A 17,764-nucleotide genomic window follows, 5' to 3' on the forward strand; every position below is an offset into this window, starting at 1 on the left:
CAGAAAGGCGGCAGCCCCATGTGTGCCAGTGGGGCCTTGCACTGCCCCCAAAGGCTTTTGAGGTGAATCGTGTTTCGATTTGCCTAACGGAGCCACCACTGAAAGGAGCCTGGATGTGGCTCTGGCCACGGCTCCTTCTTGCTGACAAGTGCAGGGCAATGCCCAAAACATGAGGGGTTTGGGCCCACTGTCCTGCTGCGCAGAACGTCCTGTGCTGGGGACAGCAGCAGTGCCAGCAGGCTTCCAAGTCCTCCCCAGCTCTGTCACAGTCTCCTTTGTGACATCACAAAGCCGGCATGACATCAGTCTTGGCACAGTCACGCTGGCAGCCTCCCGCAGCTCAGATACGCAGGGCAGCCGCTCTGTACTGGTGGTTACCTCTGGAGCTCCGCTCAAGGTAGCAGCCACTTTGTGTGTTGGATTGTTCCTTGGGAGAGAACAGGATGAAACTCACCCTGACTCTCTCCCTGACTGTGGCTCTGTCCATAGTTTCATTTATCTGGGATGGCTTTGGCCGTTCCAGCTTTCATGGCCTGGTCTCTGACAGCGAGCAAAAGCTGGCCCTCCCTGACAAGCAGCTGCTCGCTGACACCCAGGGCCAGGCCTCCAACTGGCTCCATCAGCTTGGACTTTCTCACAGATGGGTCTGGTCCAGGCTGAGAAGACTCAGTATTGCAGAGGTCCCAAAGCAGCAGACCAAAGGCATAGAACAGCAGGCCTTCACTGGGCCCTGGTGGTCTGGCCTTTCAATGCTCCCTGTCAGGATCCAGAAGAGTGACAGCAAGATGGACCCTGCTCAGGAGCAGCAGCCTGTCGACACCGAGCACCAGGCTTCAAACTGGCCCTGCTGGCTTGGCCTGTCCACTTGCCCCAGATGGGTCCGATACAGGGTTGGCAAAGTTGTCCGTGCGGAGGTCCCAAAGCAGCAGACCAAAGGCACGGAACAGAAGGCCTTCACCGGGCCCTGGTGGTCTGGCCTTTCAATGCTCCCTGTCAGGATCCAGAAGAGTGTCAGCAAGATGGTCCCTGCTCAGGAGCAGCAGCCTGTCGACACCGAGCACCAGGCTTCAAACTGGCCCTGCTGGCTTGGCCTGTCCACTTGCCCCAGACGGGTCCGATACAGGGTTGGCAAAGTTGTCCGTGCAGAGGTCCCAAAGCAGCAGACCAAAGGCACGGAACAGAAGGCCTTCACCAGGCCCTGGTGGTCTGGCCTTTCAATGCTCCCTGTCAGGATCCAGAAGAGTGACAGCAAGATGGACCCTGCTCAGGAGCAGCATCCTGTCGACACCGAGCACCAGGCTTCAAACTGGCCCTGTTGGCTTGGCCTGTCCACTTGCCCCAGACGGGTCCGGTACAGGGTCGGCAGAGTCATCACTGCAAAGGGCCTGAAGCAGGAGCCCCTGGGTATGGCGAAGAAGTCCTTCAGCTTGCCATACCCCCTGGATCTCCTCTGGGACTACACTGCTCGGCACACATTAGCTTCGTTCATTACGGGGGCGTTGGTAGTCATCTTCATTGAGTGCCTACTGTGGATTGCTCATCGTCTCTGGAGATAAGCAGAAAGACCTCTGGAACAGGTGAGCGATGAGATGCATTGCAGAGGAAAGGGGGCTGCTGGTGGGGAGAGGGAACCACAAAGACCTTGTCCGTGAAAGCTTTCAAGGAGAGCAGGCTCCCAAAGGTCCAGTACCTCTCCCCAAGGACTCGCTCATTCGCAGGGTGACACCCACTGGAAGCCCCCTGTGGAACACGGGGCCTGCTGGAGGTGGTGCGAGCCCCATGCGCTGCACTGAGCAGTCCTGTGAGGGTGAACTACCTCCAAAGGAAGCCAAGCCCTGAAAAATAACGCGCTGTAAAACGAGCCTTTTTCCCTCTCACTGTGATCGTCCTCTGTTCACTTCCAGAGAACAGAGGAAATGGTGTGAGCTTGTAAGAAAAAACTGTTCAGAGCAACAGCTGTGAGCAAGAAACAACTGTTCAGATCAGCAGCTGTGGAGCAAGACAAGTGGCATGAGAACCAAGGACGCCTTTAGAAGAAGAAAGAACATGTCACGACTCTAATTGGATAAGCTTCTGTGTGAACGACTGAAGAGTGTTTTTGCAGAATGCTCTGCTAACATGTATCAACAAAGTAGTGCTTAACAATAAAGCAGAATAACAGCTTTTAACCACACTGGTGTGCTGTTATGTCTCTAGCGTGTCCTGAGAGTCCAGAGACTTCCCCACATGAGCTTCCATGGGAAAATGTCAGAGAAAGGAGACTGCTAATGGTTACGACCTGGTTTGAGATGAATAAAAGGCACACCTACTGGAGGACGTGTCATTTTGGTGCCAAGGGGCCCGGGGTATGAGTACCACAAAAGGCGGTGCTGCAAGAGACAGCCGCTGTGTGCGGGTTTGGGGGCACAGGCCTGGAGTAAAGGGAGGGAACTGGGCTGGGAGAAAAGAGGCATCTATGACTGTGAGGAGGCACAGGCACAATGAGCCAGAAGAAGAGAGCACATCCTGATAGGATGCCAATGTTCCACGTGAGATAATCTGGAGTGACCTTGAGTACACTGGGAGGTCCCGTGTCCTAATAGGCACGCTGGCTAGCCTGTAAGGCACCTTTAAGGCACAGGATCAATGGTATTAATCCTGCTTACAACATCACGCACAGCAGCCAGCATCCTTGACATACGCACTTTGGCGCTGCGCTTGCTGGAGAAATAAGTAAAGTACTGTCTTTAGGAATGAGGGAACAGAAAGGCGGCAGCCCCGTGTGTTTTGGGGCCTTGCCCTGCCCTGGTTGGTCCCAGCTGCAGGAAGGGGGACTCACTGTTACAGAGGGCGCAGAGCAGCAGCCACTGGGTAGGGACCAGCAGTCCTTCAAGGGGCCCTGCTGGCCTGGCCTTTCAAGGTACCCTATCAGTCTTGGCACAGTCACGCTGGCAGCCTCCCGCAGCTCAGATACGCAGGGCAGCCGCTCTGTACTGGAGGTTACCTCTGGAGCTCCGCTCAAGGTAGCAGCCACTTTGTGTGTTGGATTGTTCCTTGGGAGAGAACAGGATGAAACTCACCCTGACTCTCTCCCTGACTGTGGCTCTGTCCATAGTTTCATTTATCTGGGATGGCTTTGGCCGTTCCAGCTCTCATGGCCTGGTCTCTGACAGCGAGCAAAAGCTGGCCCTCCCTGACAAGCAGCTGCTCGCTGACACCCAGGGCCAGGCCTCCAACTGGCTCCATCAGCTTGGACTTTCTCACAGATGGGTCTGGTCCAGGCTGAGCAGAGTCATTATTGCAGAGGTTCCAAAGCAGCAGACCAAAGGCACAGAAGAGCAGGCCTTCACAGGGCCCTGGTGTTCTGGCCTTCTCCCTGTCAGGATCTGGAAGAGTGTCAGCAAGATGGTCCCTGCTCAGGAGCAGCAGCCTGTCAACACTGACCACTAGGCTTCAAACTGGCCCTGTAGGCTTGGCCTCTCCTCCTGACCCAAATGGCTTTCGTACAGGGTCAGCAGTGTTCCTCTTACAGATGGCCTGTAAGACCAACCCCTGGGCACCAAGCAGAAGGCCTTCAAGAAGCCTTACTGGCCTGGCCTTTCAGCGTACTTCATCAGGATCTGCGAAAAGGGTCAGCAAGATGGCTGTGCCTGAGGAGGATCAGCATTGGACACACTGTCCCATGGATGTTTGGCTTCCCAGTCACAGAGGGACCAGAGCACAAACCAAGGCTCTGAATTTGCACGTGCAGTCTGTCTGTAGGATGTTAAGCATGACAGGGTCATTTGTAGCTGGTTCACCACACCTCCAGGCCAGCGTTGCAGGGATCACACCGCTGGCTCACCAGTTTTCCTTCCCAACAGTGAAGCAGCAGCAGCGGCAGCAGCCGCAGCTTATCGTCGTGCTCCAGAGTTTGCGCTGTCACCCCACACGCGGGCACGGTGCGAGGGACCAGCTCTCCTCACCAGCAGCCTCCCGAGGCGATCCCCGTCCCCGAAGCGCAGCGTGGGTTGAGCGGCACGCGACGGGATCCCCGCGGGGCTCGGAGCTCACATCCCGCCCTCAGCCCCAGAGCAGCGGGCCGGGACCGCGCCGCGGCTCCGTTCCGCTCGGGCGTTGCCAGCGGCTCCGCCTCCGCAGCCGCCTCAGGTGCCGGCGGGGGGGCGACTCCCGCCACGCGAGCACCGGCCTCGGGATCCGAGCACCGCGCTGCCGCTCCGCTCCTGCCCGCCGGCTCAGGTAGGAGTCCCGTCGGGGCGCCGTCCGCGCCGCGGGCGGGAAGGCGCCGCGTCTCGCCTCATGTCGCCTCGCCCCGTCCCGCTCAGAGGCCCTCGGGGCGGCTCGGGGTGCCGGGAGCTGAGCGGTGCCGTTCGGGTGGTCCGTGGGACGGCGGTGCGCGCTCTCGGTGCCCGCGGGGCGCGGAGGACAGCGCTGTGTTTGTGCTGACGGATCTCTGCAGCGGCTGCACAGCAGCGGGGTCACTGCTGGGCTCACACAGCCGTCCCGTTCCCGTGCTACAGGCGTGCCCTGTGTGCGCGCCGCGATGCGATGGGGCTGTGGCGGTGTTTCGGCTGCGAGGCTGCGGTGGCATTGGCAAAGTTGCATCTGCGTACTGCCGAGTGCGAGCACGCAGCTCAAAGCTGTTCTTTCCTGTTATTTGCACCTGGTGGTGACGGTGCGCGTGTTTCCTGAGCCCTGGGTGCTGAGCGCTGCTTCCAAGGCTGTGCTATCGGGAGGGTTTGTAACGTAGCTCAGGAGGCAGGAGCACACACCGGCCTCCGAACCAAACTGCCTTGTAATTCTGACAGAACTGTGCTGCTCTCATTTCAGATTGGATGCACTAAGTCACAACTAGAGAGTATAGTGGGTCCTAGGCTTTATTATCTCAGTTTCTTACTACATCTCAGGTGTACGCAGCGTTGATGAGCACGCTGGCTGTCATTATCCCACAATGTTGGTGTTTCAAGGAGCTTTTCCTGAGGTCTGATGCCGGTCAAAAAGGGCCGATGACAGAGCTGCGTGGCAGCACTGCGTGTTTTGGGGCTTTACCTTGCGCTGGCTGGTCCCAGCTGCAGGAAGGGGATGTGTGTCTTCCCAGGCCTCCCCAGCACACCGGTGCCTGGGAGCTGTTCATTAGGAGCTCCCAGAGAAATATACCAAGGCAGTCATTTCAGCTGTGCTTTGGGCCACAGAGTTGTGTCTGGGGCTCATAGTTCTGCAGTGCCTAGTGAACTGTTCAGCTTCTGGCTTTCCTCTCAAGTGAGCTTTGCACACTGCCCCCAAAGGCTTTTGAGGTGAATCGTGTTTCGATTTGCCTAACGGAGCCACCACTGAAAGGAGCCTGGATGTGGCTCTGGCCACGGCTCCTTCTTGCTGACAAGTGCAGGGCAATGCCCAAAACATGAGGGGTTTGGGCCCACTGTCCTGCTGCGCAGAACGTCCTGTGCTGGGGACAGCAGCAGTGCCAGCAGGCTTCCAAGTCCTCCCCAGCTCTGTCACAGTCTCCTTTGTGACATCACAAAGCCGGCATGACATCAGTCTTGGCACAGTCACGCTGGCAGCCTCCCGCAGCTCAGATACGCAGGGCAGCCGCTCTGTACTGGAGGTTACCTCTGGAGCTCCGCTCAAGGTAGCAGCCACTTTGTGTGTTGGATTGTTCCTTGGGAGAGAACAGGATGAAACTCACCCTGACTCTCTCCCTGACTGTGGCTCTGTCCATAGTTTCATTTATCTGGGATGGCTTTGGCCGTTCCAGCTTTCATGGCCTGGTCTCTGACAGCGAGCAAAAGCTGGCCCTCCCTGACAAGCAGCTGCTCGCTGACACCCAGGGCCAGGCCTCCAACTGGCTCCATCAGCTTGGACTTCCTCGCAGATGGGTCTGGTTCAGGCTGAGAAGACTCAGTATTGCAGAGGTCCCAAAGCAGCAGACCAAAGGCATAGAACAGCAGGCCTTCACTGGGCCCTGGTGGTCTGGCCTTTCAATGCTCCCTGTCAGGATCCAGAAGAGTGTCAGCAAGATGGTCCCTGCTCAGGAGCAGCAGCCTGTCGACACCGAGCACCAGGCTTCAAACTGGCCCTGCTGGCTTGGCCTGTCCACTTGCCCCAGACGGGTCCGATACAGGGTTGGCAAAGTTGTCCGTGCGGAGGTCCCAAAGCAGCAGACCAAAGGCACGGAACAGAAGGCCTTCACCGGGCCCTGGTCGTCTGGCCTTTCAATGCTCCCTGTCAGGATCCAGAAGAGTATCAGCAAATTGGTCCCTGCTCAGGAGCAGCAGCCTGTCGACACCGAGCACCAGGCTTCAAACTGGCCCTGCTGGCTTGGCCTGTCCACTTGCCCCAGACGGGTCCGGTACAGGGTCGGCAGAGTCATCACTGCAAAGGGCCTGAAGCAGGAGCCCCTGGGTATGGCGAAGAAGTCCTTCAGCTTGCCATACCCCCTGGACCTCCTCTGGGACTACACTGCTCGGCACACATTAGCTTCGTTCATTATGGGGGCGTTGGTAGTCATCTTCATTGAGTGCCTACTGTGGATTGCTCATCGTCTCTGGAGATAAGCAGAAAGACCTCTGGAACAGGTGAGCGATGAGATGCATTGCAGAGGAAAGGGGGCTGCTGGTGGGGAGAGGGAACCACAAAGACCTTGTCCGTGAAAGCTTTCAAGGAGAGCATGCTCCCAAAGGTCCAGTACCTCTCCCCAAGGACTCGCTCATTCGCAGGGTGACACCCACTGGAAGCCCCCTGTGGAACACGGGGCCTGCTGGAGGTGGTGCGAGCCCCATGCGCTGCACTGAGCAGTCCTGTGAGGGTGAACTACCTCCAAAGGAAGCCAAGCCCTGAAAAATAACGCTCTGTAAAACGAGCCTTTTTCCCTCTCACTGTGATCGTCCTCTGTTCACTTCCAGAGAACAGAGGAAATGGTGTGAGCTTGTAAGAAAAAACTGTTCAGAGCAACAGCTGTGAGCAAGAAAAAACTGTTCATATCAGCAGCTGTGGAGCAAGACAAGTGGCATGAGAACCAAGGACGCCTTTAGAAGAAGAAAGAACATGTCACGACTCTAATTGGATAAGCTTCTGTGTGAACTACTGAAGAGTGTTTTTGCAGAATGCTCTGCTAACATGTATCAACAAAGTAGTGCTTAACAATAAAGCAGAATAACAGCTTTTAACCACACTGGTGTGCTGTTATGTCTCTAGCGTGTCCTGAGAGTCCAGAGACTTCCCCACATGAGCTTCCATGGGAAAATGTCAGAGAAAGGAGACTGCTAATGGTTACAACCTGGTTTGAGATGAATAAAAGGCACACCTACTGGAGGACGTGTCATTTTGGTGCCAAGGGGCCCGGGGTATGAGTACCACAAAAGGCGGTGCTGCAAGAGACAGCCGCTGTGTGCGGGTTTGGGGGCACAGGCCTGGAGTAAAGGGAGGGAACTGGGCTGGGAGAAAAGAGGCATCTATGACTGTGAGGAGGCACAGGCACAATGAGCCAGAAGAAGAGAGCACATCCTGATAGGATGCCAATGTTCCACGTGAGATAATCTGGAGTGACCTTGAGTACACTGGGAGGTCCCGTGTCCTAATAGGCACGCTGGCTAGCCTGTAAGGCACCTTTAAGGCACAGGATCAATGGTATTAATCCTGCTTACAACATCACGCACAGCAGCCAGCATCCTTGACATACGCACTTTGGCGCTGCGCTTGCTGGAGAAATAAGTAAAGTACTGTCTTTAGGAATGAGGGAACAGAAAGGCGGCAGCCCCGTGTGTTTTGGGGCCTTGCCCTGCCCTGGTTGGTCCCAGCTGCAGGAAGGGGGACTCATTGTTACAGAGGGCACAGAGCAGCAGCCACTGGGTAGGGACCAGAAGTCCTTCAAGGGGCCCTGCTGGCCTGGCCTTTCAAGGTACCCTATCAGTCTTGGCACAGTCACGCTGGCAGCCTCCCGCAGCTCAGATACGCAGGGCAGCCGCTCTGTACTGGAGGTTACCTCTGGAGCTCCGCTCAAGGTAGCAGCCACTTTGTGTGTTGGATTGTTCCTTGGGAGAGAACAGGATGAAACTCACCCTGACTCTCTCCCTGACTGTGGCTCTGTCCATAGTTTCATTTATCTGGGATGGCTTTGGCCGTTCCAGCTTTCATGGCCTGGTCTCTGACAGCGAGCAAAAGCTGGCCCTCCCTGACAAGCAGCTGCTCGCTGACACCCAGGGCCAGGCCTCCAACTGGCTCCATCAGCTTGGACTTTCTCACAGATGGGTCTGGTCCAGGCTGAGCAGAATCATTATTGCAGAGGTTCCAAAGCAGCAGACCAAAGGCACAGAAGAGCAGGCCTTCACAGGGCCCTGGTGCTCTGGCCTTTCAGTGCTCCCTGTCAGGATCTGGAAGAGTGTCAGCAAGATGGTCCCTGCTCAGGAGCAGCAGCCTGTCAACACTGACCACTAGGCTTCAAACTGGCCCTGTAGGCTTGGCCACTCCTCCTGCCCCAAAAGGCTTTCGTACAGGGTCAGCAGTGTTCCTCTTACAGATGGCCTGTAAGACCAACCCCTGGGCACCAAGCAGACGGCCTTCAAGAAGCCTTACTGGCCTGGCCTTTCAGCATACTTCATCAGGATCTGCGAAAAGGGTCAGCAAGATGGCTGTGCCTGAGGAGGATCAGCACTGGACACACTGTCCCATGGATGTTTGGCTTCCCAGTCACAGAGAGACCAGAGCACAAACCAAGGCTCTGAATTTGCACGTGCAGTCTGTCCGTAGGATGTTAAGCATGACAGGGTCATTTGTAGCTGGTTCACCACACCTCCAGACCAGCGTTGCAGGGATCACACCGCTGGCTCACCAGTTTTCCTTCCCAACAGTGAAGCAGCAGCAGCAGCAGCGGCAGCGGCAGCAGCCGCAGCTTATCGTCGTGCTCCAGAGTTTGCGCTGCCACCTCACACGCGGGCACGGTGCGAGGGACCAGCTCTCCTCACCAGCAGCCTCCCGAGGCGATCCCCGTCAACGAAGCGCAGCGTGGGTTGAGCGGCACGCGACGGGATCCCCGCGGGGCTCGGAGCTCACATCCCGCCCTCAGCCCCAGAGCAGCGGGCCGGGACCGCGCCGCGGCTCCGTTCCGCTCGGGCGTTGCCAGCGGCTCCGCCTCCGCAGCCGCCTCAGGTGCCGGCGGGGGGGCGACTCCCGCCACGCGAGCACCGGCCTCGGGATCCGAGCACCGCGCTGCCGCTCCGCTCCTGCCCGCCGGCTCAGGTAGGAGTCCCGTCGGGGCGCCGTCCGCGCCGCGGGCGGGAAGGCGCCGCGTCTCGCCTCATGTCGCCTCGCCCCGTCCCGCTCAGAGGCCCTCGGGGCGGCTCGGGGTGCCGGGAGCTGAGCGGTGCCGTTCGGGTGGTCCGTGGGACGGCGGTGCGCGCTCTCGGTGCCCGCGGGGCGCGGAGGACAGCGCTGTGTTTGTGCTGACGGATCTCTGCAGCGGCTGCACAGCAGCGGGGTCACTGCTGGGCTCACACAGCCGTCCCGTTCCCGTGCTACAGGCGTGCCCTGTGTGCGCGCCGCGATGCGATGGGGCTGTGGCGGTGTTTCGGCTGCGAGGCTGCGGTGGCATTGGCAAAGTTGCATCTGCGTACTGCCGAGTGCGAGCACGCAGCTCAAAGCTGTTCTTTCCTGTTATTTGCACCTGGTGGTGACGGTGCGCGTGTTTCCTGAGCCCTGGGTGCTGAGCGCTGCTTCCAAGGCTGTGCTATCGGGAGGGTTTGTAACGTAGCTCAGGAGGCAGGAGCACACACCGGCCTCCGAACCAAACTGCCTTGTAATTCTGACAGAACTGTGCTGCTCTCATTTCAGATTGGATGCACTAAGTCACAACTAGAGAGTATAGTGGGTCCTAGGCTTTATTATCTCAGTTTCTTACTACATCTCAGGTGTACGCAGCGTTGATGAGCACACTGGCTGTCATTATCCCACAATGTTGGTGTTTCAAGGAGCTTTTCCTGAGGTCTGATGCCGGTCAAAAAGGGCCGATGACAGAGCTGCGTGGCAGCACTGCGTGTTTTGGGGCTTTACCTTGCGCTGGCTGGTCCCAGCTGCAGGAAGGGGATGTGTGTCTTCCCAGGCCTCCCCAGCACACCGGTGCCTGGGAGCTGTTCATTAGGAGCTCCCAGAGAAATATACCAAGGCAGTCATTTCAGCTGTGCTTTGGGCCACAGAGTTGTGTCTGGGGCTCATAGTTCTGCAGTGCCTAGTGAACTGTTCAGCTTCTGGCTTTCCTCTCAGGTGAGCTTTGCACACTGCCCCCAAAGGCTTTTGAGGTGAATCGTGTTTCGATTTGCCTAACGGAGCCACCACTGAAAGGAGCCTGGATGTGGCTCTGGCCACGGCTCCTTCTTGCTGACAAGTGCAGGGCAATGCCCAAAACATGAGGGGTTTGGGCCCACTGTCCTGCTGCGCAGAACGTCCTGTGCTGGGGACAGCAGCAGTGCCAGCAGGCTTCCAAGTCCTCCCCAGCTCTGTCACAGTCTCCTTTGTGACATCACAAAGCCGGCATGACATCAGTCTTGGCACAGTCACGCTAGCAGCCTCCCGCAGCTCAGATACGCAGGGCAGCCGCTCTGTACTGGAGGTTACCTCTGGAGCTCCGCTCAAGGTAGCAGCCACTTTGTGTGTTGGATTGTTCCTTGGGAGAGAACAGGATGAAACTCACCCTGACTCTCTCCCTGACTGTGGCTCTGTCCATAGTTTCATTTATCTGGGATGGCTTTGGCCGTTCCAGCTTTCATGGCCTGGTCTCTGACAGCGAGCAAAAGCTGGCCCTCCCTGACAAGCAGCTGCTCGCTGACACCCAGGGCCAGGCCTCCAACTGGCTCCATCAGCTTGGACTTCCTCACAGATGGGTCTGGTTCAGGCTGAGAAGACTCAGTATTGCAGAGGTCCCAAAGCAGCAGACCAAAGGCATAGAACAGCAGGCCTTCACTGGGCCCTGGTGGTCTGGCCTTTCAATGCTCCCTGTCAGGATCCAGAAGAGTGACAGCAAGATGGACCCTGCTCAGGAGCAGCAGCCTGTCGACACCGAGCACCAGGCCTCAAACTGGCCCTGTTGGCTTGGCCTGTCCACTTGCCCCAGACGGGTCCGGTACAGGGTCAGCAAAGTTGTCCGTGCAGAGGTCCCAAAGCAGCAGACCAAAGGCACGGAACAGAAGGCCTTCACCGGGCCCTGGTGGTCTGGCCTTTCAATGCTCCCTGTCAGGATCCAGAAGAGTGTCAGCAAGATGGTCCCTGCTCAGGAGCAGCAGCCTGTCGACACCGAGCACCAGGCTTCAAACTGGCCCTGCTGGCTTGGCCTGTCCACTTGCCCCAAACGGGTCCGATACAGGGTTGGCAAAGTTGTCCGTGCGGAGGTCCCAAAGCAGCAGACCAAAGGCACGGAACAGAAGGCCTTCACCGGGCCCTGGTCGTCTGGCCTTTCAATGCTCCCTGTCAGGATCCAGAAGAGTATCAGCAAATTGGTCCCTGCTCAGGAGCAGCAGCCTGTCGACACCGAGCACCAGGCTTCAAACTGGCCCTGCTGGCTTGGCCTGTCCACTTGCCCCAGACGGGTCCGGTACAGGGTCGGCAGAGTCATCACTGCAAAGGGCCTGAAGCAGGAGCCCCTGGGTATGGCGAAGAAGTCCTTCAGCTTGCCATACCCCCTGGATCTCCTCTGGGACTACACTGCTCGGCACACATTAGCTTCGTTCATTACGGGGGCGTTGGTAGTCATCTTCATTGAGTGCCTACTGTGGATTGCTCATCGTCTCTGGAGATAAGCAGAAAGACCTCTGGAACAGGTGAGCGATGAGATGCATTGCAGAGGAAAGGGGGCTGCTGGTGGGGAGAGGGAACCACAAAGACCTTGTCCGTGAAAGCTTTCAAGGAGAGCAGGCTCCCAAAGGTCCAGTACCTCTCCCCAAGGACTCGCTCATTCGCAGGGTGACACCCACTGGAAGCCCCCTGTGGAACACGGGGCCTGCTGGAGGTGGTGCGAGCCCCATGCGCTGCACTGAGCAGTCCTGTGAGGGTGAACTACCTCCAAAGGAAGCCAAGCCCTGAAAAATAACGCGCTGTAAAACGAGCCTTTTTCCCTCTCACTGTGATCGTCCTCTGTTCACTTCCAGAGAACAGAGGAAATGGTGTGAGCTTGTAAGAAAAAACTGTTCAGAGCAACAGCTGTGAGCAAGAAACAACTGTTCAGATCAGCAGCTGTGGAGCAAGACAAGTGGCATGAGAACCAAGGACGCCTTTAGAAGAAGAAAGAACATGTCACGACTCTAATTGGATAAGCTTCTGTGTGAACGACTGAAGAGTGTTTTTGCAGAATGCTCTGCTAACATGTATCAACAAAGTAGTGCTTAACAATAAAGCAGAATAACAGCTTTTAACCACACTGGTGTGCTGTTGTCTCTAGCGTGTCCTGAGAGTCCAGAGACTTCCCCACATGAGCTTCCATGGGAAAATGTCAGAGAAAGGAGACTGCTAATGGTTACGACCTGGTTTGAGATGAATAAAAGGCACACCTACTGGAGGACGTGTCATTTTGGTGCCAAGGGGCCCGGGGTATGAGTACCACAAAAGGCGGTGCTGCAAGAGACAGCCGCTGTGTGCGGGTTTGGGGGCACAGGCCTGGAGTAAAGGGAGGGAACTGGGCTGGGAGAAAAGAGGCATCTATGACTGTGAGGAGGCACAGGCACAATGAGCCAGAAGAAGAGAGCACATCCTGATAGGATGCCAATGTTCCACGTGAGATAATCTGGAGTGACCTTGAGTACACTGGGAGGTCCCGTGTCCTAATAGGCACGCTGGCTAGCCTGTAAGGCACCTTTAAGGCACAGGATCAATGGTATTAATCCTGCTTACAACATCACGCACAGCAGCCAGCATCCTTGACATACGCACTTTGGTGCTGCGCTTGCTGGAGAAATAAGTACTGTCTTTAGGAATGAGGGAACAGAAAGGCGGCAGCCCCGTGTGTTTTGGGGCCTTGCCCTGCCCTGGTTGGTCCCAGCTGCAGGAAGGGGGACTCATTGTTACAGAGGGCGCAGAGCAGCAGCCACTGGGTAGGGACCAGAAGTCCTTCAAGGGGCCCTGCTGGCCTGGCCTTTCAAGGTACCCTATCAGTCTTGGCACAGTCACGCTGGCAGCCTCCCGCAGCTCAGATACGCAGGGCAGCCGCTCTGTACTGGAGGTTACCTCTGGAGCTCCGCTCAAGGTAGCAGCCACTTTGTGTGTTGGATTGTTCCTTGGGAGAGAACAGGATGAAACTCACCCTGACTCTCTCCCTGACTGTGGCTCTGTCCATAGTTTCATTTATCTGGGATGGCTTTGGCCGTTCCAGCTCTCACAGCCTGGTCTCTGACAGCGAGCAAAAGCTGGCCCTCCCTGACAAGCAGCTGCTCGCTGACACCCAGGGCCAGGCCTCCAACTGGCTCCATCAGCTTGGACTTTCTCACAGATGGGTCTGGTCCAGGCTGAGCAGAGTCATTATTGCAGAGGTCCCAAAGCAGCAGACCAAAGGCACAGAAGAGCAGGCCTTCACAGGGCCCTGGTGCTCTGGCCTTTCAGTGCTCCCTGTCAGGATCCGGAAGAGTGTCAGCAAGATGGTCCCTGCTCAGGAGCAGCAGCCTGTCAACACTGACCACTAGGCTTCAAACTGGCCCTGTAGGCTTGGCCTCTCCTCCTGCCCCAAAAGGCTTTGGTATAGGGTCAGCAGAGATCCGAGGCCTTCACTGGGCCCTGGTGGTCTGGCCTTTCAATGCTCCCTGTCAGGATCCAGAAGAGTGTCAGCAAGATGGTCCCAGCTCAGGAGCAGCAGCCTGTCTACACCAAGCACCAGGCTTCAAACTGGCTCTGCTGGCTTGTGCTGTCCACTTGGCCCAGATAGGTCTGGTACAGGGTTGGCAGAGTTATCAGAGGTCTCAAAGCAGAGTTCTCAAAGCGGCACGGAACAGCAGGCCTTCAAGGTGTCCTGGTGGTCTTGCCTTTCAGTGTGCGATTGTTCGAGGGTGCACTCAATGCCATCGTCTGTGTCACTGATGAAGATGTTGAAGAGCACCGGTCCTAAGACCAAACCCTGAGAGACAATGCTTGTGACCAGCCTTCACCCTGACACAGAACCATTGATCACAACCCTTTGACTGCATCCAGCCAGTCAATTCCTAATCCATCGAACAGTCCATCCTTCAAATCCACACCTCTCCAATTTAGAGAGAAGGATGTGGTGATGGACCATGTCAAAGACCTTGCAGAAGTCCAGGTAGATGACATCCATCGGCCTTCCCCTACCCACTGAAGCTGTCACTCCACCACAGAACACCACCAGATTGGTCAGGCACAATCTGCCCTTGGTGAAGCCATGCTGGCTCTCTCAAATCACCTCTTTATCTTGTATGTGCCTTAACATAGCTTCTAGGAGGATCTGCTCCATCATCTTCCCAGGCACAGAGGTGAAGCTCACCAGCCTGTAGTTCCCCAGGAAGTTTTGCAGTGCTGAGTGAGCTTTGATGAATGTGTGTTTTGATTGCTCTGTCGTTGGTACTGTTTGGTCTTTGACACTGTCAGGCTTATATGTTTGGGAGTGCTAGTTAGTTAAAACCTATGAAGTATAGAGGCACCTGTAATTCCACTTAGCAACCCTCCTGTATCACAGCATAGTGGACATCAGAGCACAAAAAAGCAAAGTAACTCACTCGTTCATGGCAAATGTTCTGCTGCAGATGTAAGGACAGAAGACAGCAGAACAAACTTCACCTGTACTGCAGAGCACTGGCCCCGTCTCCTCGTGATTCTGGTTTGTGGGTGATTCCTACAAGACAAAACCAGTCTCCTGGTTTACTTGGTTTACTCAGGTAAACCAAGTTTACTCAGGACAGCAGCTTGCTTTCACACAAAGGTGAAAGGTTTTAGACCTGGTGATGTACAAAGAGTGGTAAATATTTCTTGCGTGCTAAGCCTTGTTATGGTCAGACAGTAGCTCTAAGTCCTATGAATCCCAAGTAGCCAAGCTGGCTTTATTAACAGCACAGTTAGAAGCCAGGTCACAGCTCCCTGCAAGGAGCTGTGTTTCCATGCAGCACTACCCTGCTCCCAGCCCTCCCCCTGCAGAAGGACCAGCAGTGAATGCCACATGTCCTGGAATAGAGTTGCTGCGCATCTGCTCCGGGTGTTGCTGTGAGTTTATTGTGCAGCCTTGGTATATTCAGTAGAGAAATACTCAAAGGTATTTCACAATTACCAGTTTATCCCAGGTGAAATCAAATGAGAACTGTAAATCTGGAAAGTAAACAAGATGGGAACTTCTATTTCCTTACATTTTTTGCTATTGTAAAACTAAAGTAACAGATTTCTTCTTCCTGAGAGTTTTGTTCTGACCCTGAAATTGAGGATGTTGGGCAGGAAATGGGAGAGGCATGGTTCCAGACATGGAGAAACACATGCCTCGAGGAAATCCGTCTGACAACTGCCCCTGCCTGCTGCCTTGCATATTGTCATTGTGAATGCAGAGAGCTGATGGAACAGGGACAACAGCCACAGGTTGAGTTTTGAGTTTTGTTCCACATCCACATCTGTTAAGAATTCCTAAGTTCTAGGTCTTTGATCTAGATCTAGATCTCCTAAATCCTAGACTTTTTAAAGCTCACATCTAAACAGGTAGTAATAAACAGACTGCCTTGCTTAAAGGTTATTCTTCTTTAGTTGTCATGCATATTATATATGCAACTTAATAACTGTGTGCAAATTCCAGACTAAATCCACTACAAAAAATCTAATTGTGAAGATTACTGGACTCAGTAATAAATCAGTTTTAGTTTTTGCTGTAACTAAGAAAGAAAATATTTTCTTTCTGCTTATGCTTTTGACTTATTTTTATTCTAGATCTAGCAATTCAATTGTTTGGATGACACTTCAAAAAAAAAGGTTCCTTGCAACCATTGACAGTGTTGAGGTGAGAGACGGAGGCAGCTACAGAGAACAACTTCAGAGGACAGGGCTGTGAGAACACAGGGAAACAAGCAAAATGTGGAGTAGTCTGGGCGAGTGCAAGGTGTCCCTTTGTGTGCCAAGTGGGACAATTATCAATCGTGTGGGTCATGAGAAAGGATTTGTCCTCCAATTGGTTCCAAATTGCTACCTAGAATAGGTGGCTGCAGCTTATTTCCAGAGTTTGAGTTTGCCTGGGTGTTCCAGCACACTCCACAAGGCAGTGCAGTGTAAATTAAGGTAGCACAGCGGGGTTCACCCTTGTTTTCTGGAGAGGAAATGCATCAGAGATGAAATTGGCCTTCAGGTCATAGTAAGTGTGAGAAAGAGGACTGAATTCCATAACACTTTTCTGGTCTAAATCTGGAATAACAATTGCTTTAAGGCAGGTATTGTTACATAGATGTGCTGTAAGGGGGTTGCATTTACATGTCCAGTTGTAATCACCGTGCAGCAGACTTTGACCCAGGCTGTGTGCAGAGCAGTACATGCAGGTGCATTTCAGGTGCTCCGTGGCTCTATTTCCTTCAAACAGGGAAGAAGGGTGTAACAATTCCCATCCGAGGTTTTGCATCCACTTCTAGAGCATCTCAGGAAATGAAACTTTAGATTAACCTAGATGACTTCTCTCTCATAAATTTTGTTTAAAATTTATAGATAGCTTCAGTTATCTACTGTTATCTCAGTGTCTGTTACTATCTCAAACACCGCTTCTCTTTGCTTTGTGTGCCACGGGGCTTTCCCTTCTACTTCCAGTGAAGGAAGTTCAGAGCTTTATACAGCAGTGTGTTTGCAGTCTCATCTATCTACTCATTGGTGTCTTACGTAATATTCTCTTTATCCATCTTTATCATAAACATGGTAATCCTTTTGCTTCTACATCGCAGGTTCAACAGTGACCACTCTTGATTCATATAACTCACAGCAAAGCCTCCATTTGTCTCATGGATTATAGATATAAATTGGCAACTATCGCTTGCTCGCCATACTTATTAGAAGTTTTGTTAACTGCTCGTAGTGTGTTTTCTGCTTCTGATAAATCTCTCCTGTAGCCCTAGCATATAAGACCTTAAGGTCACGGCCTTATTTCCTGTATGAGCTTTCGTCTTAGGACAGCATGTATTGGCTGTAAAATCCCATTAGTAGATAGAGATCTAATTCAGAATTTAGTTTAAGTCATGAAATGGAAAAAAAAAACCAAACCCAACACTTCTATTTTTTCAGACAATAGAGCACATAAAGGAGTGGGTTTTTATAATAGAGAGTTAACTTACTTGTGCAGCTTGTGATCTGGAATATTTTTAATGTAGACATACTTCTTAATACTTTCTTGGGAAAAAAAACCCCAAACAAATTATTAATAAGTCTATTGAAAAGAGGTTATGCTGCATGTGAGTAATGTCTCCTGTGGATTGCTGCTCAGTCCTGAACAGAAGGGGTGAAGAAGCCTTCTGGTTTAGCTGCTTTTTTGTTTCTTCCCTACCATGTACCTTACAGCATGGTTTCTGTCATCATTTGTATCATTCTCAGATATTCTCAGCTCCTGACCGCGTTCCTGTGAGCCTTGGCAGACTGCTGATCTATTTGTCCGTAGTTGAGAGTGTTGACTTCAATACTACGTAATTCTTTTTTCTGCCTCTACCTTTATTTAGCCTCACTATTTTTGCTTTTAAGTGAGTATATCTGGTGATCTTTTTCTCTTCCTTCCACGTGTCAGTGACTGTGGATAGCCAGGAGTCAAACAGGTACAGCTGTGCTTGTGACTGTGCCTCTCGTTCCACGCTGTTACCACTTA

General features: G+C 54.0%; 2 protein-coding genes across 5 annotated transcripts in view; both read left to right on the forward strand.

The window, feature by feature from the left end:
- The first annotated feature begins 3,842 nt into the window (after window positions 1-3,842).
- The window catches only part of RAB3B (RAB3B, member RAS oncogene family), a 56,003-nt gene continuing 42,081 nt past the window's right edge, over window positions 3,843-17,764 (forward strand). Inside the window, exon 1 of one of the 3 annotated variants that reach the window (XM_048944643.1) lies at window positions 3,843-3,984. The gene's annotated coding sequence lies outside the window, so the exon portion shown is untranslated. Of the gene's footprint in view, window positions 3,985-4,073; window positions 4,219-9,055; window positions 9,214-17,764 lie in introns of those variants that run through there. The other 2 variants (XM_048944637.1, XM_048944636.1) reach the window with 2 other exon arrangements.
- On the forward strand, window positions 4,230-12,353 carry LOC125693127 (uncharacterized). 2 transcript variants are annotated; one of them, XM_048944631.1, is made up of 3 exons: window positions 4,230-6,125; window positions 11,121-11,783; window positions 12,111-12,353. In XM_048944631.1, the coding sequence occupies exons 1-2, from the start codon at window positions 5,655-5,657 to the stop codon at window positions 11,760-11,762; spliced, it is 1,113 nt and encodes a 370-aa protein (XP_048800588.1). In that variant the 5' UTR covers window positions 4,230-5,654; the 3' UTR covers window positions 11,763-11,783; window positions 12,111-12,353. The 2 variants fall into 2 exon arrangements, with proteins under 2 accessions (XP_048800588.1, XP_048800587.1); XM_048944630.1 differs by having other exon boundaries at window positions 11,121-12,353.

The sequence above is a fragment of the Lagopus muta genome, chromosome 5 (genome assembly GCF_023343835.1).
Source record: "Lagopus muta isolate bLagMut1 chromosome 5, bLagMut1 primary, whole genome shotgun sequence".
In the NCBI taxonomy this organism is placed as follows: Eukaryota; Metazoa; Chordata; class Aves; order Galliformes; family Phasianidae; genus Lagopus; species Lagopus muta.

Excerpts from the sequence above, each read along its gene's own strand:
- LOC125693127 (XM_048944630.1), top strand. The coding sequence starts at position 5,655 with ATGAAACTCACCCTGACTCTCTCCCTGACTGTGGCTCTGTCCATAGTT. Across the intron at positions 6,126-11,120 it reads GCAAAGTTGTCCGTGCGGAG|GTCCCAAAGCAGCAGACCAA; the intron begins GTCCCAAAGCAG and ends GTCCGTGCAGAG.